Genomic DNA, 24112 nt, shown 5'->3' with positions numbered 1-24112 from the left:
TGGAGATGACCACCATGGAGCATATGTCCACACTATAACTTGTGGACGAGCCCACACCAGAGTAGATGGATATTACTTCAAGGAAACTGTATTGTGTGGAGAAGAGTCCGTGCTGGAACAGGTTTTCCTGACAGGAACCATGGCCCATGGAGGACCCACTTGAGCAGTTTTATTCTGAAGGACTCCAGCCTGTGGAGAGGCCCCACTCTGGCACAGGGGAAAAGTGTGAGGAGGAAAGAGTGGTCGAGAGGAGCTGTTATGGACTGACTGTAGCCACCCCATCTCCCTGTGCTGCTCAGCGGGAGACAGAGGAGTCAAGAGTGAAGGAGTGAAGTTGAATCTGAGAGGCAAGGTGGGGGAGAAGATGTTGGTTTAATATTTTCTTTATTTCTTAATACTCAAATCTATTTTAAGTGAAAATAACTTAAATAATTTTCCCCAAGTGAAGTCTGCCCATGATGGTGAATGATACACAATCTCCATTTCTTTGTCTCAACCCATGAGCTTTTTCATCCTATTTTCTCCTCTTGTCCTGGTGAAGAAGGAGAGTGAGTGAGCAGTTGAGTGGCTCTTTCACCCTTTGCTAAGGTTAATTCACCATGATGTCATTTCTTGTTTACTCAAAATAATGTAAATGAAAGTACTGTGTTTGTCATGAACTGATCACTGTGTCAGGAATAAAGAAATTACACTCCCTTTAGTAAAACTAAATGACAAACTTTTAAATTCTAGTGTAGAGAATCTTTTCCTGTTTTGATATGTAGATCCTAGCCATGCTCTTTCAATACTCAGGGTTGTTTGATATGTGCAATTTTTCACATGTTCATGCAGTTCATTTTTTAATATAAACTTTTAGAACTAAATTGACAGGCTACAAATCAAAGAATTACACAGAATCACAGAATGGTAGGGGTTGGAAGGGACCTTCAGAGATCATCTAGTCCAGCCCCCCAGCAAGTTCATCTAGAGCAGGTTGCACAGGAATGCATCGAGTCAGGTTTTGAATATCTCCAGAGAAGGAGACTCCACAACCTCTCTGGGCAGCCTGTTCCCAGGCTCTGTCACCCTCAAAGTAAAGAAGGTTTTCTTTATGTTCAGACAGAATTTTCTGTGTTCCAGTTTGTGCCTGTTGCCTCTTGTCCTGTTGTTGGGCACCACTGAAAAGAGTCTTGCCCTGTCCTCTTAACACCCACCCTTTAGATATTTATAAGTATTGATGAGATCCCCTCTCAGTCTTCTCCAGGCTAAACAGACTCAGGTATGTCAGCCTTTCCTCATAAGAGATGTGCTCCAGTCCCTTGACCATCTTTGTAGCCCTCTGCTGGACTCTCTCCAGTAGTTCCCTGTCTTTCTTGAACTGTGGAGCCCAGAACTGGACATAGTACTCCAGATGTGGCCTCACCAGGGCAGAGTAGAGGGAGAGGATAACCTCCCTCAACCTGCTGGCCACGCTCTTTTTAATGCACCCCAGGATACCATCGGCCTTCTTGGCCACCATGGCACATTGCTGGCTCATGGTCAACCTGTTGTCCACCAGAGCTCCCAGGTCTCTCTCTGCAGAGCTGCTTTCCAGCAGGTCAACCCCTAACATGTACTGGTGCATGGAGTTATTCTTCCCCAGGTGCAGGACCCTACACTTGCCCTTGGTGAACTTCATTAGGTTCCTCTCTGCCCAACTCTCCAGCCTGTCCAGGTCTTGCTGAATGGCAGCACAGCCTTCCAGTGTGTCAACCACTCCTCCCACTTTTCTGTCATCAGCAGACTTGGTGGTACGCTCTATCCCCTGTTCATCCAGGTCATTTATGAATATATCGAACAGGACTAGGCCCAGTACTGGCCCCTGGGGAACACCACTTGTTACAAGCCTCTAACTAGACTCTGCGCCACTGATCGCAACGCTCTGAGCTCTGCCATTCAGCCAATTCTTAATGCACCTCAGTGTCCACTCATCTAACCCACATTTCATAAGCTTATCTCTGAGGATGTTATGGGACACAGTGTCAAAAACCTTGCTGAGGTGAAGGTAGACAACGTCCATTGCTCTTCCTCATCTACCCAGCCAGTCACGCCATCACAGAAAACTATCAGATTGGTAAAGCATGATTTCCCCTTGGTGAATCCATGTTGACCACTCCTGATAACCCTCTTTTCCTCTGTATGCTTAGAGATGACATCCAGAGTGTGCTGTTCTGTCACCTTTCCAGGGATGAAGGTGATGCTGATTGGCCTGTGGTTTCCCCAGTGGCCCTCCTTGCCCTTTTTGAAGACTGGCGTGACATTGGTTTTGGCAAATCGTTTGTATTTAGGCAAGACAGTAAGGAAAATTGTAGAAACACTCTGACTTTAGGATCACAAAATATACCTATAAAATAGAAATGGTAGTACTGATGTCTTTACTGATTTTCCACTTACAAAGAAATACCTTCCCATTACTTTGTTGTTCAGCCTTTTATGACAGAGGTATTAATGACAGAATTTATTAGCATGTGGTTTGAAAGGAAGAATATCTTGGATATACAATTCTTGTTTTATAATGGTGATCCTTTTGGCTTTGCAAAGACTGTCGTGTTAACTCTTCATCCCCCCTTATGTGCGTTCCCAGGATACAAGGAACAAATAAGCATGGAATCAGTTATGATCAGAGTGACACTGCTTTGATTACTTTCTGCTCTAAAAAGCCAACAATTTTGAAAGAAGCAGTATTTGGAAAAGTGTTAAAAAGAAGGGTCTGGGACAAAACAGAAACTTGGCACTAGTGTGAATTGGGATGTGTGGCCACATGACTGTATGCTTCCACCTATGTTTGGTTCTGCAAAATGCAATGATATATATACATCTATAGGCTAGTGGTTTTTTTTGTGAACTGCAGAAATTCAAATCCCTTGCTGCGGTCATACAGAGTCATACAAACAACTTAGTCTTCGAGACAGATAATGTGGTGATTAAAAGCTTTGTTGACTGCGCATGTGTGGTGTCATTTTTCTTGACATTGTTAAGTCTGTACTTGGAGGCAACTGTAACCGTTATTGTCCAGTGTCAGTGGAAAGTGGTACTAGTGAGTACTATTTTGTATGAAGTCAGTTGCTTGAACTTCCTAGAGCTCTTTTTGGAGCTTAAACTTTGTAACTTTGTGAGCTATGTATGATTTCTGTTACCTAATTAAACTTCCACCTCTGTGTCTGCTGTAGTCTGATACCACAGCCCTTGTTTTTTTTATAGCTAAGCTTTGCCATTGTATGGTGCATGGGACTTATAATTGCCTTGCATTTATACACATTCTATAGTCCTCTTTGAAGTCTATAATATCAAGATATTAAAAGCCATGAATTAATTTGCAGTACTGATAAAGTTCCTGTTGAAGCATAGTGAATCAGAATTTGCCATTTTTCCTCTGCAAAAAAACCCCACCTGAATGTTGTCAGCCTCTGCTTCAGCCTTAACAATGTTTCTGATAATGTTTTTTATCAGTTTAAGATTTCTGCCCACTGTCTTCAGTGCTGTATCCTGGCCGACATTGATCTGATCTGTGTGTACAGAGAAGTTCTTCAAGACATTTCAGTAGGAGTTCAGGCTTCCCTTGTTTCTTTTTTTTGGGGGGGGGGGAGTTGTATTGGGGCTCTATCCAACACAAAACGTGTTGAGTTCAAGAACGTGACTGCTTACAGCTGTGTCCCATGGTGTCTTTCATGGTGCAGACCAGTAACAGAAGGTTGCTTAGAAGCATCTTTTCTTTTTTTGCTTTGTGTACCTCTGTTAACAGTTAATGTGTGTCCCACCCATTTACCAGCTATTTCTTTACATTAAATCTTCTGTCACAAAGGTTCATATCTATTAATATTACAAAGCCTGTTTATTTCTGGTCTTCTCCTATTTGGCTTAGTTTTTTGTAAGCATGTTTAAGGGTCATTTGATGAAAAATCTTCTCTTACCCTTCACTGATTTGGCTTAACATTCTCTGCTGACAAAACTGGACTTTTTCTTACACTTAAACATTTAGGAAATATTTAAAACATTACAATTTGTGCATATATTTAATACAGGTATGTCTAAATTTACTGTAGAATTTGAGAACTGAATTAAAAATTAAATGCTTAAACCTGGCAGCAGCAAAGTTTGCAGTTGTGAGAAGGGTATTACAGATGCCATTTTCCAAATTGAGTTTTGCAGCAGCCCCAGGCAATCAAATTACTGTGTGTTTTACTACACAGTCTATTCTGTCTTGGTAGGAAGATTAAACTGTTTGCCCTCTTAGCAAAGATTGCCTCCGAACTACCTATGTGCAGCTGTTAAGCCCAGACCTGGCTCCTTCTCTCCAAAGACCTCTAGTCTGATCACGAAACAGGTAAAAAAGTATTCAAACAATAGAATGTTTCTCAATGCACATCACCAATCCCACCTCTTCTCACAAGGAATTATTTCCATGTCGAGGAGTAGTTAGAATTTTTCTCTTTTTTTTTTTTCCATACCTTGGCCCTGTGAAAAAGATTCACAGCGCAATCCCAGGTAGCTATATGTAAAGTGTGTGTCTGTGTGCATGTGTGTATATATATATATAAAGAAAAACTATTGTGTACTCATTGTATCTGGTCACCTTTGATTAAAGCAGCATACATTTTTCTGGTTTTTTTTTTTTTTTTTTCTTTCCTCCATTCCTCTGTAGAGTCTCTCTACCTAGTTATTCTTAGCAGTATGGTGCTGTTTGGTCCACTTTTTTTTCCTTTGTTGTCCTCTTTGTCAACAAATGCAGCACTTTGACCTTCTATTCCTGATTTCAGAGAAATCATGTATTTTCCAAGTCTTCTGTGTACAAACACAAAGTTTAACAAGGAGACATTTCTTGAAAAATAATGTGTTCTGGATTTTTAGGAAAAATTAGTATGGGTATGTATTAATTAGGAAACGTGGAAGACAGGAGTTTTATTTAAGATCTTGGTTTTATTCAAGAAATTTGGGACTTTGAAGATTAATATATTTTTTTATATGTTGTTCCTCTTATTTTCTGCTGCAGACACCTGAAAGGGATCAAATTAGTTTTGTGCAATTTTAATATCTTTACTGATTAATATCAGCATCTATTAACTGAAGTAAACTTTTGGATATCCCCTGCCAGAATTATTAGAAAAAAGTGTAAATCAGTAATTTTACTATTTCAAAGAGATCTACTCTTAGCCAGTACAATGTTATACTGACAATATAAACCCATAAATTTGGAAATATTATTTTCAATGGTCATTAAAACTTTCTTCTAGTTTCTTCTGTTATATAAAGGAACCGTCAGGAATATACAAAATATGTCTATTTGACATTCAGATTTTAGATGTACTAAAATTCTTTCCAGATGTTAATTTTGTTTTGTGTGTGGGTTTTTTGTTGTTGTTTTTGGTTGGGATTTTGCTTGGTTTTTTTTTGTTTTGCTTTGGGGTTTTTTTTGGGGTGGTAGTGATGGTTGTTTTTTTTCCCATCTCATTCAGGCACATTTCAGAAGCAAAAGAAAACCAAAACCAAATGACAAAAACACCCTGCCAATATTAAATTCTTAAATATGTGATATTATTTTCTGATATTTCATGATAATTTTTTTCTCCTTTTTGGAGACCCAGATGATTTAAAGTGAAAGTGTGGTATACATTGTCTTGTAAACATTTAATACTGGAAGGTTATGGTCAAAGAAAATAATGCCAGTGGCTAATTAAGATTCGCTTTAAGATTAAATTCATTTAACGTGATAGTAAAAGTGTTGAAATATATAGTATTGAAGAAGACTTTATCCTGAATTCCTTTTGTTGTAAATCAGTTAGTTTACAGTAAAAATGGCAGCATGCAACAACAATAATCACAATTAAGCTTAAGTTTTTGTTTGACTTTATGTATTTATGTAATGGCATTTTACCTTATTGGTATTAAGTGTGTGTTAGTATTTCTCTGTCCTTAACCAAAGTTATTCAGAAAATCAGAAAGTCTAATTTGATGAGGTCTTTCTTTCTTTGCCATAAGGACATATGACATAGAATGAACAAGAAAGCTGCCCAGTTTAAGTGTTGCTTTTGCATATTCTTTCTCCAGATTGCTATATGAAGCTGTACATAATATAAACACATATTCTTGTCTCTAGTTAGTCACATTATAGTTAATGACCATATGGTCATTATGGTATAAGATCTACTGTCTGTTGTATTTATATTCCTCAAGCATATTGTTCCTTCAACTTCACAGTGTGTTAAACTATTTCAAAGGGAAAAAAATCCTTTCCCTCTTGTTTCTGGTTGTCCTATCAAGTGTAACCTTGGACCCTTATAGAGCAATTAGACCAGCCTCTATCCCCTCCTTTGTAATGAGGTTTCTTGCATTTCTGAGTCTATAACCCTTTAGTCTTCCCTAATGGGACATCATTATTCTGAAAGAAACAATGTAAATGTAAATGAATATTCTCATTAACGAGTCACAGAGAAACCTTTAGTGGTAGCGCTGTGGTAATTCTGCTTGTTATTTCTCTGGTATTCCATGCAGATTTTTTTTTTTTTATAATTCATTATTAGTATTCAAAATTACTTCTTCTTTAATTCTGCATGTCTTTCATAATCCGGTGTTCCAACTAGTTCAACCATGTCCTTGTTTTATTCTCCAGGAACCACCTGTGAAACGTTCAAGGTCTCTGTCCCCAAAGAGCTCTTTTAGAGAGTCAGAGGAGCGAAGGAAGCTTAAAATCGCTGAAAGGAAGATTGAAAACTTAGAGAAGACACTGCAGCTAAAGGTGAACATTAAAAAAATAAAAATAAAAAACCCACGAGCTATAAGCTTGCATAGATAAAGATATACCAAAATAAACAGACATTTTAAAAATGCAAAATGCACATATTGTTATGGACTGTAAGTGTGTTAGCATAAGAGAGCACTCTCCATTAGTTTGCCTTTTTCCTTTACTGCTAGGAATCCTGTGTTGGTACTCCTGCAGTCCTACGGAAGCCTAATTCGAGCTGCCATCAATATGTGCTTGTTAAATACATTTTCAAAATGTGTGTCTGATTCTATATATTCCAAGAAATTAATATATTCATATAGAAATAAAATGAAGCAAAAAGTATGCAGAATTTTTTTTTTGTACAGTGAAGCCAGTGTTTTAAAATGCTGAAGTCAATTACTTGATACAGATTTACCCCTTGTACTCTTAGAAGTTATGGCTCAGAAGCTGTTGTTCTAACAAATGCTGTAAAACCCCCCCAACAAACAGCCCTCCCCCAGATGCCTCCAACCCTTTGTAGAAAAGACGAATTAGGCATGTATTACAATTTCCAATTTTGTCCCCGTTTTATAGATTTTGGTTGGTTTGGTTTTGTTGGTTTGGTTTTTACCTTAAAAAATAGTACCTGTTGAATGACTGACTTGTTTCAAATTGCACCTCAGAATGCACAACTCAACCCCTGCGACATATTTTCTTAAACATTTACAATTTATACTCTCCTCCTTTTTTCTTCTTCTCTCCTCCTTTTTTCTTCTCCTTCCCTTCTCCTTCCTGCCTCCGTTTGTTCAGAGTTGTGAAATTTGAAAGATGTTTTCACTGTATGTAGCCTAAAGCAGAACTGGTTGTATTGAACATGCTGTGATAAATGCCGGGTAAGTGAAAAAAATTGGGGAGCCCTACAAACCATAGTCCTGAGCTCCTGCCTCATGCAAAAAGACATTCGTATGTGGTAAGTCACTTTGAGAAGAAAATATGAGTGGGAATTATATTTTAGCGCAAATCCAAAAGTTCATCACCCTGTATACTTGAGAGATTTTAATGTAGTGTCTTGCCACACATAGGTTGTATGAACAGGAAAGATGATTTAAACTTCAAATTCAGTCTTACAGGCCATCTGGCTCCTTGTTTCTGGGAGTCAGAAGATAAATTTTGTTTTGTTTTTTCTCTCTTTTGAGAAAGTTAAGGTGTGACCTACCATCACTACCTGAGAACTGGCCTTTGGCAGGCCTTCTGTTTGTTACTCTTAGTTGGCCTGCCAGACTCTGATGCTACAGATTATGCCAGCACTGTGGACTACAGCTGCTCCGCCCTTGGCAGCAAAGCTCACACATCAGCATGTATGGTTGTTGTCTTAAAATGATAGAGTTCCACAATTCTTTCTGTTTTCTTCAGGAAAGAGGAGTGAAGAGAAGCACTCTGATTTTCTAAGCAGATACAGAAGAGAAAGGACTGTTATTCTCTCTGCATGACCTCATAACATAATATTTACTTTTCACCATACTGCCTTTGTCATTTATTCTGTTTCATCTTAAAGCATAATTTAGGAATCTGTGCAGCTATATTATATTGCAAGTGTGGGATCTCTGTTTATCACAGTTGTTCATCCATGAGGGCTGTCTATCTCTTCCCTTGAAACTGAATATATGAACTCCTTGCATTTTTTTTAGGAAACCTACTTGGATTCTTTAGCAGAATGCTTTAATTGATTGAAAAGAAGCTGTAGAGGCCCAGGTCAACATATTAAACACTGTTGTAGTACTACATTCAGAATTCAATGAGGCTATTGCCAGCATAACAGGGAACTCAGCTGTCATAACATTAACTTCAGCATGTTTCTATTGGTATGGTATGATTTCTTGATATTAACCTCCTCTCAGGCATTGCCTTCAACAAAGAATAATGCATGTGATCAAGATTTTCAAAACTGGCACTTGCATTATTGCCTCCTCAAGCAAAGTGTTGACTATACGATTACTTGAAATATACTTGCTCAGAAAAATTCTTTCTCTATCGATAAACGTACTGATGATGCATATCCTGAAGATGAAATTGTGATTTTATCTATCAGTCCTTTTGAAAAATTGGTAGCAATTACAAAATAATAATAAAAAAACCCCAGCTTTGGGGTTTTCAGGAAGAGGAATATTTGATGCCCCAGTCAGCACTACAAAGGAACAGAAAAGGGCAAGGTCCCATTCATAGGTTTTGCCAGTTCTCCTCAGCTGACCCACTTCTGGACAAGGAAAGTTGGCTCTTACTGTCTTTATTGCTAATAGAAATAGGGTAGTCATGTAAATTCAGCGTGTCCATAGTTTTGGTACAGAATCAGCTTCAGTTCTTCACTCCAAGGTATACTAAAAAGTAATAGAGCATGCCTGATTGCATCCTTGTTTAGGGAAGAGAATGTCAAAGTAAATAAGAAATCATGGATTTTGAGTAACAAATTATCAAGCTGGTCCTTAGAATGGTCCAAAGCATAATTGCATCAATCTACTGTAGGTCTTTTAAGAAGTGGGTAGGAGTTTTGTTGCCAAGAGTTAGATATTTGGTACAAACTAAGAATATTTTCTCTTCTCCCATATTATGTTTCCAGAACTGTGATCCCTGGCATAGCCTAGAGGAGATCCTCCTGGCTCTAACTGGAAAGTTTTCAAAAGAGAACTTTCAGTTGAGTTTTCTCATCCTTTTTGTTCGGAAAGAATTAGAACTAGAATATGTAGATGAGGCCACCTTAATACTTCTTTACGTGAGCAAGGGCACACTGTTATATTTAGTTTATATTTCATATATAGTCCTGTTGCATGTATGGTGTTCGGGTGCCAAAAATATGTTAATATTGTGGCTTTTCCACATAACTACTTGTGGAAAAAACTATTTTTGTAATGGTCAAGTTCCTCACTTCTTGTCAGCCTGAGAAGAGCAGTCAAAAAATTGAATCAGTATATTTTTTTAATTCCATTTTAGTTCAATTTTTACTGTAACAGAAGTTGTTACAGGTCAATTTCAACAAAATTCTGAAGTAGTGATCAGAATATTCTGGCTCGTCTGAGCTGCCTGCACGTAACAAAATGACCTTTTTTCACAGGCAGTTGGGTTCTTCCTCCTGCAGATTGGACTTTGTCTTTTTGTCTTTCGTTATTGCATGGGAAGTACTATAGAATGACAGTGGAGAGCTGGAGAATAACCTAGAGATCCAGTACTGCTAGAGATGGTAGTTCTGTCCCATTTCTGTCAATATACAGAAAACTGTACAAGAGAGTTTAATTATTAAAAGATATAACATGATTCAGTCAGAGAGAGGTGGAACTAACTGAGATTATGGAAATAACAGTGTAAATTTAAAGTTCTTAAGTGCTTAATAATTCAATATAAGAGAGTGATTAGGACAGTTAATTGTTTAATTTCTGTTGCTGTGAGAACAGAGCAACTGAAAAGGGAAGGGAATAACTGTTACAGAATGGATAATGGAACAGGTAAGCAATAATGAAAAATGTAGATTCACAAATAGAAGAGGCCAAATTCTACACTTGGTTGCATCTCTGAAAGGGCATTGACACTAATAAACTTCTGAGGATTTATACTGAAGACATTATTTTCCAGTGCCTTGCCAGACTTGATCAGTTTTCACTAGCAATATCAAACAATCGCAGAACAATGATTTCATGAACTTCTCATGAAAGCACAGTATCCGTAATTTGATTCTAACAAATATTTCCTATTGTAGTGTCAAACAAAGCTTGGTAATAGTCTCTGTACCCTTTGTCACGAATTTATCTTGCTATTTATGTGATTGTTTTTAATATCAATGTAGTATTTACATAAGCCACTTAAAACTAGTCAAAAGTACTTTTTAAGCAGTTCTAACTTTAAATGTATCTGGTTTAGAGGTTGTTTCAGAAAAAAACCACCAGCACCACTTTGGGAAAGTATTTAATGGTAATATCACTTTGGTACCTGCCTCTATTCCTAAATCTGCTTTTTTTGTTGCCTGGGTCACTTCCATAAAACTTCTGGAATTTTATATATGGTAGTATCTGAAGTTTTAGCTGGTATCTTCCAGATTTGTTTATGCATCATGAAAGCTGGGCTACATTTTAGAAGCCAAGCTTAGTCTAGGTACTTCGTAGTTAGCACTACTGTAGAAACCCTTGCCATATTTTTATAGTGGGATTTAATTTTTATCGCTTGCAGCTCTGACTATTGGTGTATCTTATTTATTGACTAATGCTGAAAAGCCCTCCTTGTATATAAGCAGTAGACACATGCAAATAAAGTATTGTGATTTACTTTGAAATTAAGGAACGTGTTCTGTAGTTGCTCTGCAAGCAGACCTCCCATTGAACTGGAAGCACTGAGGGCAAATTTTACTACAGGATAATTTCTGGTGAATTCTTTACTGCTGTATGCCAGAATTTGACTTGCTTTGTACTGTGAAATGTCTTTTTCTTAATGGTCATTTTTTTCAGAGCATAGTATTGTCATTTAGGAAAATCTTTTTTTAAACTTGCATGACGTTATCTCGTAGTATAAATCAAGGCATTTCTTACTTTTCATTCTGTAAAAAGAGAGTATATTTTTTCATATGGTTTTGATTATATAAAAGTTATTGAAAAGTTTGTTTTTATTTCTTGTTTCTTACATAACTAGAGGACAGAGCCTGGGTGTTGTAGGTTTATATATATTTGCGGAAATAAATTAATATATGAGGAAATCCAGAAGCCATTTAATTTTTTTTTTTTTATGTGGACTTCAGTGTGGCCAGTGTTTTCCTTGGAAATACATAGATTAGATTTCCATGGGGGAAAAAAAAAAAAAGAAAAAAGTAGTTTGGAGCAAAAATGCCAACAATCCTTTTTCAGTCTATGTATTTTTAGATGTATTAAGCCAATGCATTCACAAGATGAAAACTGACATTTTGGTAGTAAATTTTTTAAAACTTCTCAGCAGCATGAAAAAAATATTTAAGTAAATTTTGTCAAATTAACAAAATTTGCTAAAGTAGCAACAAGAAAAAATTGATCTCAGGGACTGTGATTCTTCATCTTTCCATTTAGATTTCTGAGGCTTTTAATAGTTACTTAAGCAGAACTTTTGTTTCATGTCATCTGTGTGAAAGTCTCTTACATTTTTACTAACTATTTTTGTTTTTCTGGTGCTATATAGACTCGAGAAACTGATGAGCTAAGAGCAGCCCATGAAAAACACGAAGAGAGGCTGCAGATGTTACAGACCAACTACAGAGCACTAAAAGAGCAATTAAAACAGTGGGAAGAGGGCGATAGCAGGTAAGTTACATAGCTCATTAAAAACATTTCCCTTACACAAGTAATCTGAACAGAACTATTATATAGGTATATAGGTATTCAAAAGAGAATTTGATTTGAAGGAAGAAGCTACTCTGTGGTCATGGAGACTTTATCCTTTGTTAAAGCACAATACATGGCGTACCCCCTTATATGAGGAAAAACTACGGTTGAAACCAAGAGTAAAATGTATTGAGCTGACACCTTGACTTATTTTATTTAGGATCTCATTGTGAGCCCGAGTACTGGACAAAGGTCTGCTAGGGCTGCTTATTTATGCTTGTCTAATTCCCCAGTCGATTAATTTGTTGACTGTGTATGTTTTTAATTTTCTGTAATAGAACAGTTGCTCCTTATGTTTCAAATAGTTTTTTAAAATAATTTTGTTCATTAAAAATATAGAAATAACTGTCTCTAACGTTTAGTGGTTCAAACGTTAACTGAAGCTAATCCTAAAATCCCCTTCTTAATAGGGGAGAAAAAGACTATGTGAATGAAAAGCAGGGTGTTTTCATCTGTTAAATGATTATAAAATCAATTATTTCTGATCTTTCTACAAAAATGTTGCAGCAATATATCTTTATTAATGGAAAGAAGAAACACTACCACATCAAAATTTAAATAGTCAATATCCTATATATAATTCTCTCTTAAAATCTATACAGAGCAGTGAAAATTTTATGCAGAAATTCTTTATTTTTAAGTGCTTAGCAGAGTGTTAGAAATTTTGGCAAACAGGTACATTTGGAGGTATGAAGACATTTCTTATCACTTCAGTTTTCAGACAGTGCTAAGGTACAGTTTTTCAGACCCTCTTTCAAGAAAGTATTTTGAGCAGGTCCTTACATCTTGGTGGCTGTAGTAGAACTTTGGTGTGCATCTAAAGTTTAGTAATTACAGCGACACTGACTAACCTTGACACAAACTCTGTAACTCTCTCTGACAGAAAAGAGAGTCACAGAAATTGCTGCAAAGCTGGTAGCTGTTCATAACGTCCAGGATGACATAAAGCATCCTACTGTGAATGATAAACTGTCCCTTATATAAAAGCAATGCTTTGACTTATCTGAGTAGATTTGCAATGCTTTATAGTACTATGGCATTTACTTAAGAACGGTTTGTCTTTTAAAAAGAAAAAAAAATGTGGATGAAAATAATGTTAAGGTACAAATCTGCTACAGGCATTGGTAGCACAGAAAGATTTTTTGGAAATATCAAACCATAAATAATAAGTAGATTTGTTTAAATTAGAATGAAAAGGTTTTGTTTATTTAGGAAAAACATGGATCATTTTATCTTCTAGCTCACCGTTTCAAATTCAGTGCAAGCTGGAAATGAAACCTACTGGATGACAGTTACTTTATGCAACGAAATGATTTGATTCTGTGTCTAAAGCTAAGTAGGCATTCATGCTCCACTGAGAGGCCAAGCCTGAAAACATACAAAAATTCAACCTAGATAAAGACAGTAAAATCAAACTTGATAATAGGGTGAAGCACTGAGTGTTCTGGTTCTGATAGTTAAAAAAAAAAAGGAAGAAAAGAAAAGATGAGAAAGAGACAAAAACAACTTCTGTTTCCATTTAAAATAAATGAGACCAACTTGCATCCTGACAGGAATATATTTGAGAAAAGTAGATACTGGGGAAAGTGTAATACTAAATCTTTATTTGTTCATCTGATTTTTTCATCTGTAATTAAGATGAGCTGAAATTGACAGGGGTTTGATGATGTTTGTTGTCAGAACTGTATTGTAGGAAACCATCATACTAAAAGAGCTTTACTTTTCCTTTTTAGTATGCTTAAGCAAAGGAAAGCAGCTAAGACAAATAAAAATTATCTGTAAATGGTTATACCTTACACTGTTATTTTGGTGTCTCAAAAAGCTTTATATTGCTGGTGTAATGTAAATTGTACATTAAGAACTCAGTATCAGGTACTTACATGGCACTTCTGATCCTCTGTAAGTGATGGAGGACCCCATTCTTTCTTATTCTTAACAGATTAGAATCTCTTATCGAGATGGCAGCTGATGGGACCTAATCCACCTGTCAGTGTACATACAACTTCCACTGACATACGTGACTGCAAAGATGATGGGGGCCTTATGAGGTTACCACATTCTCTGAGAGTTTATTTCTCTGCCTGGTAGGAATTTAGATTGCAGAGAGTTTTAAATTCATTTTATAAAGGATTTTTTAAAATACAATTTTTATTTTTTGCATTATTAAACTACATGAAATATTTTAATGAAAAAAACCCTGCAACATATTTTCTTTTTCTATTTCTGTGCTTCTAAATTCTGTATGCTTTGTCCTGATGCATCATCTTATCCATAGATAGCTTATTCTTTCATTAGACCATAGATCAACAGTTTCATTTAAAGAGGGCATTACTGCAACTTCCAGATTGGTTTGCAGGGTCATTAGGGGAGCTGGTGGCTCTCCGATTTTTATTTTTTTTTTGCAAGAGATTGTGTGATGTTTTCACCTTCTGCTTTCTCATACCAATATTGTAAGGAATGTTGACAGAATGAATGTGGGTGACACTGCTCTGCCACATGTCAGTTCAGAGTCATAGTGCCATATCAGCACAGTATCTGTCTGAAACTACCTAATTGAACTTTTCTATAATACCACATTTAAGGTTTCATGCCTCACAGAATGTCTACATCATACAACATTTATATGCAGTAGATGCCACAGTTAAAAATTTGTATTTTCTGAAAGAAAGGATGCTTTTATTCTTGTGGTCCAAAAATATGTAGATACTTGAAAATGAACAACGTCTTTTTGCTCATAAACAGGATTGAAAGTAGTAAAAGCAGTTACCAGCATGCAGACCCCCGTCAGCTTTGTCAAGAAGATTCTGAAGCTGTGTGGAATGAACTGGCTTTTTTCAAAAGGGAACACAAAAAGCTGTTGATTGAAAAGTGAGTTTGTTTCTTAAATGGTGTTTACATAAAGAAACATCCTGCTGTTTTTTCTGATGGTAGTGCTTTGCAAGCCACAGAAGAGGAATTCCTTGCAAAATTCCAAGATGAAACCATCTTCTACCAAAAGCAGAAAAGGAAAACATCAGCTATTTTTTTTTCCTCCTCCCCCCCCCCCCCCCCCCCTTAAATCAGTGACAAGTTACAAGTTTGCTAGCACTAACAGAAACTGTATTCCATGATCTAGGGATTGTGTTAATTAATGTGGCTCTCATCTGTTGGAGGTGTCGCTCTTCATTAGCCTGTATTTTACACACTGCCGTGCTTCATTTTTGGAATGAGGTGGTGAGGGGATAACCTAGCCAGCCATCCTTGTTTGATCTCTGTGATACATACGCAATGCAGAATGCCTCAGCTCTCTTGGTTCCCTGCCCTGTCCTGCTAATCCCAGCTGAGCTCATTATGGTGTAGCCTTGCTGCTACTCCTGGAGCCAGAGCTGTCCAAGCTAATTACTGGTAGCAGCAGAGCTGCCTGTTAAGGGTCTGGTGTGGATCTGCTAACATGGTCCTTGGTAGTGACCTGCAAAAAGCACGAGGGAGTTGCTCTCTTTCTTGCTGTGCAGAGCCTGTCCTTTGGGTTTAGTGCTGATCCCTTCACACAGCTCTTTTAGCTGTAGTAAGTGTAAAACTTGGTGAAGGAAACTCTTACTTTAGAAAACATACAGTTTGCTGCTTTGATCTCATAATTCATAGGCTATTATACTCAGCCAGGCAAAGTAAGAAAATGTCCTTTTATACTAGACAAAAGGAAGTTGGTATGGTATAATTAGCCCTTTGCTGCTATTTAACACTTTCTGTAAGTCAAGTTGATTTTTTTTATATTTTTATTTAAGAATCAAAACATCATAGAAACTTTTATTCAGACTTTGTTTTTGTCAGCATTAAAGAAATTGTGTTTTCTCAAGGGGTCACAACATAAACCGATTTTGTGGAGATACCATGAAGGCTGCTATCACAGAATTTCAACAGCAGCAAATTGTTTTGTAGTATGTATGTCCTTGTGTTGCCCATAAGCTTCTTCAGTGTATTATTACGGGTAGCTGTGTTGCATGGGGTATTCTTATATCCACCAGTTACAATTGTGTGCTTGTTCTTCTTGCTTGGCTTCATTGTCACATCTTTGTTTGTGGTTTTGAAACTCACAAAAAATTATCACGTGTACTTCTTTTGTTTATTTTTTTATGTAGGGAAGACCACTTTCTTGCCATACGTGTAATTGCAGTTGTAATTCTCCTTCCATCACTAATCAACACATGCACCACAGGCAACAGTAACTCAGGAGCAATAAAATAAGTCTCTCCTTTTCACACACAGCCATAAAAAGAGATTGCTTACGTATTGTGTACACCCTGAAGGTTGGTACAGTTGGACTGTTTTTTAAAGCTCATGGGCAGTCCCATTTATGAGGAACACTTACATCTGGTACATTGCAGATCACTGGCCTTAACTAGATTGTGGTGAAGTGGCATGAGCAAACAGTTGAGCTCTTGGAAATACAGAATTTTGAAGTCAAAATGAGTTCTTAAAATTCTGCATAGTACTTAGTAAGAAGGCAGTGCACCATTGTGGTCATTAAGGTTAAGTTGTGTGGGTGTAGGTGGTTTTTACTCCTTATGGGCAATGCAGCTCATTGTTAGTTGAAGGAAGGAAGGAATGAGTACCTAATTCCTGTGTTTTTTATGTCTTCAACGTCTGTTTCTAGTAATGACTGTCTTTAATTTATTGAAGCAAGTCAGCATTTCAAGATCTGAGCTAATTTTCTTAAGAAAGTCAATACGAAATTTAGTATACTTTTTAGATCTGTGGATAGGGATTTTTATATTGCATGTATTCTTCCTTAAGCTCTGTGGATGAAGGACATGATCTACAGAGTTGTACCAGTGACTTACATGTGTGGTTTTACAAGCAGTGTAAGTAACTGAGGTTAGCCCACAGCTTTGGTGAACACACTTAATTTGATAGACCCTACTGATTGTTAGCTTAAGTTGATTTAGAACATGTATAAGCCAAATCCAGTGCAGCATTGCTCAAATAAGATTGTCTGTGTAGGGATTTCATTTTGGTTTAAGTCTGTTTGAACTTTAAATATGTGTAATTTCTCTCTCTGACTAGGCCAGAGTGTGAATGTTAGGAAAAGAGGATTATTTGTTGTTGTTTGTTTGTTTTACCTGTAAGGAAGATTTTCCTTCCTTCCCTCCCTCCTTTCCAGGAGTAGAACAGTGATGTAAAATGCCTTTAGCTTGCATGTACATTGCTCTGAAAATAGGTGGATTGTAAATAAAGTGTAGGGTAAACCCAAGGCAAGCCCGTTGATGCATGTCCCAGGCTCCAAAATGCAGTCATTACCGATATTAGCACACTGTAAACAACCAGTTTCTAAGTTGTGAAATCTGTTTTTAAGTCAGGAAAAAACGAAGTTGCTTGGGAAGTCACTTGTTCTGGTGGTGGCTAATTCTAAATCCTGTTAAAGTTGGTGGAAAGACTTTGTGTCAGCCACTACTTGCTGTCAGGTGCTGTTTTCTATAGTTTTCTTCTCATCACAAGCAAGGATTGCTTTGACTTTCTTGTAAGCTATTAAACACTATGCAACTTATAAGCTGGGCACTAACAGACAAAGAAATTTAGGGTTTCGGACTTAAATTTAAGCACCGCCTTTTTAAAGTATATGATTTTTTCTGTTTTAAGTTCAGCATGCCTAATCTCAGAGTTATTTTTGGAGACTGTTGATTCAGAATGTGTGGCATTGTTACTGCCATGTTTTTATTTTTTGATTAGTAAAGAATAGTATGTGCATGTTGTATCACTTTGCAATTATAATGAAATATGTTTCAGAGCCATGGACTGCATCCTCACTGTGATTAATGATGTATAAATTTGAGCTGTTTGTGCCTATAAAGGAAAGTATATTGTTACAATCCCATACTAGATTAGTAAAATATAATAAAGCAATAAACTCTGATTATTCAGTGTGTGCTCAATGCTTTATGCTTATATTTTTCTTGAATTTCCCAACTTTCCCCTGGAAGGAAGAGGATTTTTTTTCTCTTGATATGATTTATCTTTATACTAAGTGCATTACGGAATAATTATTCTCTGACTTTATAGAAATTGGTTTTATTAATAGTTTTACCTGACATCTTTATTAAGCTTTGTCCCCCTCTACTTACTCTTTCACAAAGAATATCAGATTGTATCCCACCATGTATATGATGTGGGTTGAAAGCTGCATTTTTAATTTTGTAAGTTACAAAATCTTAATTTTTTAATTCTTTTTTATGAAAACAAAACAAAACAGTCCAAAATTTAAGTTCACTTTGAGATCTGAACCAGTAGCTAAGAAAATAGTCTAACTTTTAAGCCGTCGTAACTCATTATCTTAACAAATCCTATAGCAGCTGCCAGCTAAACTCATACCAAAATAGAAGAGTTACAAACAGTAACAAAAAGAGGTAGCTGAAATAAATTCCCTAAGTATTCTTTGAAATGTTTATTAATGCTGGTGGCCAATTGAAAACAATTCCACAGCTTTGCTAGTATGACCCATTTTGGTCTTGTCATGTGGATCATTTTCCCTATGAAGTATGCAATGCCTGTGTTATGCTGCAGTAATTTCCTGTTAAGTATCATGTTATTGCAGGCTACAGAAGCAGATATTTTATTGATGTTCGTGTTCTGTGTTAAGAAAAACATGGGATTTATTCATTTTTTTTCTCCCCCTTAAGCAAACAGAAAAACATAGTTGTATTCAAACAGCAGATAACACTTAGCTGAGGAGGGTGATCCATGCTTGTATAAATATAATATTTTTATTTAAGCTGCATGAAACTTTTGAAAACCTGCAAGAGAAAGATCTAGTAACATAAAAAATTTGAAATTTCTTTTATTCAGCTGTGTAACACCAGTGCTTTCAGATTCAGCATCTTGCAGCTGCATAGAAGCAGAATATCTTCAATGAAAATAGGCATATAATTTTACAGATAGATACTTTTTTTTATATATATGTATATATATAATAATGCAGAGATATATATATAAATATAGTATAGTTTTCAGTTTTTAAGATTACTTTTCATCTTGGCTATTAAGTGCCAAATATTGTCTGTCTTTCTGTAGAACTGTATTGACAGATACGGCCTTTGACGTTTTCTTCCCACATTAGTTAGATTCATCTTTTTCGCTGAAATTCAGAGTAAATTAGTATGTAGCATGTCCAATTGAACTGCTACTTGATTGCAAGCTAGCTAATTTAAACTACTTTGGCATTTCCATATTAAATTCTTGTTTGCTGGAGTATAGGGATACCCTGTCCCTTTGGCCTTTATGTACAGCCTTTGGAAAAGTTGAGTGTTTATAAATTATTGTGGAATCTTTACAATTTTACATCTTTCATTCTGGATTACTTTGTAGGCAATCTTGTAATTGATACCAGCAATGTTTTTTTTTTTACTTTTTATTTGACCTAGTACATTCTTCAACATAAGACATTATGACGTCAGACATAACATTAAGACATAAAGACAGCTAACTGGAAATTGGTTGTCCGTATGGTACGACCATATGCAGCTAGTGATAAGGAGGAAACGTTTATAAAGTGAAAGAGATAGCCACATCATTCAAAGAACCTTTGGTAGTTGTTCTTTCTTCTGAGTGCCTGGGTAGCTGCGCATGTCCTCCAGGCAGGAAGTGTGCTCTGGATCTTTGAAAAGTGGAATCACTGAAAGCTCAGTAGCATCCTTACTCTGCTATAGCAGCTATTTAATAAAAGTTTCTTATTAGCTTTGCTTTTGTAGGAAAACACAAGACTTCATGATTTCTGCTTTCCTTATTCTTTGTAGAGTCAAAGCAACTGTTCTATACTTTGTGTAGTGGTATCTCACCAGCCAGTTGGCAGAAGACTGACTTGGAACCAGCAACAGCATGTGATGACTCTGGCCTTTTCTATCAGAATCGGTATGGTGGAGGAAAGCTAAATTTACTGTTCTGGAATGGTGGCAGTAAGAAACACGGAATCACGGAATCTTCAGAGTTGGAAGGGACCTCTAGAGATCATCTAGTCCAACTCTCCTGCTAAAGCAGGATTGCCTAGAGCACGTTAGTCAGGACTGCATCCAGGCGGGTCTTGAAAATCTCCAGAGATGGGGACTCCACAACCTCCCTGGGAAGCCTGTGCCAGTGCTCTGTCGCCCTCACCGTAAAGAAGTTTTTCTGTGTATTTGAACGGAACTTCCTATGTTCCAGCTTGTGCCCATTGCCCCTCCTCCTGTCACTGGGAACCACTGAAAAGACTCTGGCTCCATCCTCCTTCAACCCACCCTTTAGATACTTGTAAGCATTAATAAGGTCTCCCCTCAGCCTTCTCCTTCTCCTTTGACCTACTGGCCGCACTCTTCCCTATGCAGCCCAGGATTCCATTGGCCTTTTTGGCAACAAGGGCACATTGCTGGGCCATGGATAATTTACTATCTACCAGGACCCCCAGATCCTTCTCCTCAGAACTACTTCCCAGCAGGTCCACCCCTAACTTATACTGGTGCTTTGCATTCTTCCTCCCCAGGCGCAGGGCCCCGCACTTCTCTTGTTGAACCTCATTAGGTTCTTCTCTGCCCAGCTCTCCAGCCTGTCCAGGTCACACTGGATGGCAGCACAGCCCTCTGGCATGTCAGCCACACCTCCCAGTTTGGTATCATCAGTGAACTTGCTGAGGATACACTCTGTCCCCTCATCTAGGTCATTAATGAATATAATAAACAAGATTGGACCGAGTATTGACCCCTGGGGGACACCACTGGTTACAGGCCACCAACTTGACACTGTTCCATTAATCACAACCCTCCAAGTTCTGTCACACAGTCAGCTCTCAATCCACCTCGCTGTCACCTCATCTTGCCCACACTTTCTCAGTTTTGTAATGAGGATGTTATGGGAGACAGTGTCAAAAGCCTCGCTAAAGTCAAGGTAGATGACATCTATGACTCTCCCCTTATCCAGCCAACCAGTTATAACATCATAGAAAGCTATCAGATTGGTCAAGCATGATTTACCCTTGGTAAATCCATGTTGACCGCTTCCAATAACTTCCTATTCCTCAATGTGTTTGGAGATGACATCCAGAACGAGTTGCTCCATTACCTTCCCAGGGACAGAGGTGAGACTAACTGGTCTGTAGTTCCTGGGTCCTCCTTCTTGCCTTTTTTGAAGATTGGAATGATTTCGGCCTTCCTTCAGTCCTGCGGCACCTCTTCTGTTCCCCATGACCCTTCAAAGACAATGGAGAGTGGTCTAGGAATAACATCTGCCAGCTCTCTCAGCACTCGTGGATGCATCCTGTCAGGGCCCATTGACTTATGGATGTCCAGCTTGGCCAAGTGGTCTCTGACCTGGTCCTTCTCTTCTGAGGGGAAATCTTCCTCTCTCCAGACCTTCCTCCTTGCCTCCAGAGTTTGGGATTCATGAGGGACCGCTTTAGCAGTGAAGACCGAAGAAAAGAAGGCATTCAGTAACTCTGCCTTCTCTGTGTCTTCCACCACTTGGGCACCCATCTCATTCACCAGTGGGCCCACATTTTCCCTAGTCTTCCTTTTTCTATTGATATTCTGAAAGAATCTCTTCTTATTGTCTTTAACTGCAGTGGCCAAGCTGAGTTCTGGTTGAGATTTGGCCTTTCTAATTTTCCCCCTGCATAGCTTTGCTACATCTTGGTAATCCTCATAAGTTGCCAACCCCCTTTTCCAGAGAATGTAAGCTTTCCTTTTTTTTCTGAGGTCCAGCCAAAGGTCTCTATTTAGCCAGGATGGTCTTCTTCCCTGTTGGCTCATTTTTCGGGACATGAGGATGGTCTTCTCCTGTACTTCTAAGAGTACCCGCTTGAAGTATGACCAGGCTTCCTGGGCACCTTTGCCCTTCAAAACTGCCTCCCAACGGACACTCTCAACCATGCTCCTAAACAGGCTAAAGTCTGCTCTTCGGAAGTCCAAGGTGGCAGTTCTGCTGCCTCCCCACCTTGCTTCTCCAAGAATTGAAAACTTTACCATTTTGTGATCACTCTGACCAAGACGACCTCCAACCTTTACATCCCCCACAAGACCTTCTCTGTTAACAAACAGTAGGTCCAGTAGGGTGCTTTCCCTAGTTGGTTCCTTCACCAGCTGTGTTAGGAAGTTGTCTTCCACACACTCCAGGAACCTCTGGGACTGTTTCCCCTCTGCTGTGTAGTATTTCCAGCAGACATCAGGGAAGTTGAAGTCCCCCATGAGAACAAGGGTGAGTGATCACAAGACCTCTGCCATCTGCTTATAGAATATTTCATCAATTTATACATCCTGATTGGGGGGGTCTATAACAAACGCCCACCACAATGTGCTGCCTTATTGGCCTTCCCCTTGATTGTTATCCATAAACACTCAACACTGTCATTCACACTGTTAAGTTCCAGACATTCAAAACTGCTCCTAACATAGAGGGCCACCCCACCACCTCTCCTTCCTTGCCTATCCCTTCTGAAAAGTTGGTAGCAATTGATCACAGCACTCCAGTTGTGAGAGTCCTCCCACCACGTTTCTGTGATGGCAACACATAGTTTCCTTGCTGTACAATGGCCTCCAGCTCCTCCTGTTTATTCCCCATGCTGCGTGCATTAGTGTAAGATGCACTTCAGCTGGGCTAATTGTCCTGCCACTTTTTTGGGGGGGACAAGCCCTAATTCCCACCTGATCATGCTCAGTCACTTCTGTAGTTACCAAATTATCGCTACCCCTCATGTCTTTACTGCCACGCGAATCACCATCCCCTACCAACACTGAGAGAGACTGCAAGACCTTACTAACACTTTTACCCAGAAGCACTGGTATGCTGCTCCCAGGCACCACTTTAGTAATCCTGGTTTCATCCCCATCCCCCTTCAAACCTAGTTTAAAGCCCTATGAACGAGCCCTGCTAATTCTTGTCCCAGGATCTTTCTTCCCCTTCGGGTTAGGCTTTCCCCACCTGTTGCCAGCATGCCTGGTGTCCTGTAGACCAACACATGATCAAAGAAGCCAAAGTTCTGCCAGATGCACCAGTCTCAGAGCCAGAAGTTAATTTGCTGTCTCCTCCTATTTATCCCCTCCTCAACCCCTGCAACTGGTGGGATAGAGGAGAACACTATTTGTGCTCCTGATCTCTTAACCAGCTGTCCCAGGGCCCTAAAGTCATTCTTCATTCTCCTTGGACTTCTGGTTGGTACTTCATTACCACCTACTTGAAATATCAGTAGTGGGTAGTAATCTGATGGCTGAACCAGGGAAGGGAGTTTTCTCCTCATGTCCTTAATCCTGGCCCCCGGGGAGGCAGCTGACTTCCCTGTGGGATGGGTCCAGTCTACAAATGGGACCCTTTGTTCCCCTCAGAAAGGAGTCACCTACTACAATTACCTTTCTTTCTTTCTTAGTTGAGGAAGTCCTAGGGCGTGTGGGTGAGTGACTAGCCCTGGGTGACTCACTGGATGGATCATCCTCTCCATCCTCAATCACCTGGCCCTCGATTTCCAGAGCCACATACCTGTTATGCAAGGGCAATTAGGAAGGTGAGGGGGGCCAGCTTTAACAATCCTAGGCTTTATTAGTTCCTCTGCTTCTTGAGTATGTCTTTTTTTTTTTTTTTTTTCCTAGAGAACCTGATGAAAAAATGCAGTTTTGATCACCTTGACAGTCTCTTTGGCTAAACAGGAAATATCTAGTCATCAGAGACTTTCTGGTTTTAAACCTCCATTGTTGTCTGCAACATCCAAATACCACAGTATTTTTTTAACTTTGTTCAACTTGGTAGCTACATCGTAGACAAAATTAATTTGGAACAAAGTGCGTTCACACTACATCAATGCTAAAAAGTGTCACCTACAGAATATAGCCCTCCTGACGTATGTGCTACCTCTGTCAAGTAATCTTTCTGTTCTACAGTTTTAGGAGAGCTGGGACATAGCAGGCTTCTTCCTGCAAAATACTTAAATCTGATAGCTCAGGGCTCTTGTTTACTTTTTACTGCAATTAGTAATTCTATACTGCAAAGCCAAATATAGTTAAAATAATTATGTATATGCATTTCT

At 38.3% G+C, this 24112-nt stretch overlaps 1 protein-coding gene across 1 annotated transcript in view; it reads left to right on the top strand.

The window, feature by feature from the left end:
• The window catches only part of CNTLN (centlein), a 203219-nt gene that overhangs the window by 90595 nt on the left and 88512 nt on the right, over positions 1–24112 (top strand). Inside the window, exons 10-13 of the mRNA XM_082497720.1 lie at positions 4253–4342; positions 6626–6751; positions 11903–12024; positions 14848–14973. Coding sequence (XP_082353846.1) covers positions 4253–4342; positions 6626–6751; positions 11903–12024; positions 14848–14973 — 464 coding nt within the window. The remainder of the gene's footprint in view (positions 1–4252; positions 4343–6625; positions 6752–11902; positions 12025–14847; positions 14974–24112) is intronic.

The sequence above is a fragment of the Vanellus vanellus genome, assembly GCF_965231255.1.
Source record: "Vanellus vanellus genome assembly, chromosome: Z".
Taxonomy (NCBI): Eukaryota; Metazoa; Chordata; class Aves; order Charadriiformes; family Charadriidae; genus Vanellus; species Vanellus vanellus.
This window is presented reverse-complemented; position numbering and strand designations above follow the sequence as displayed.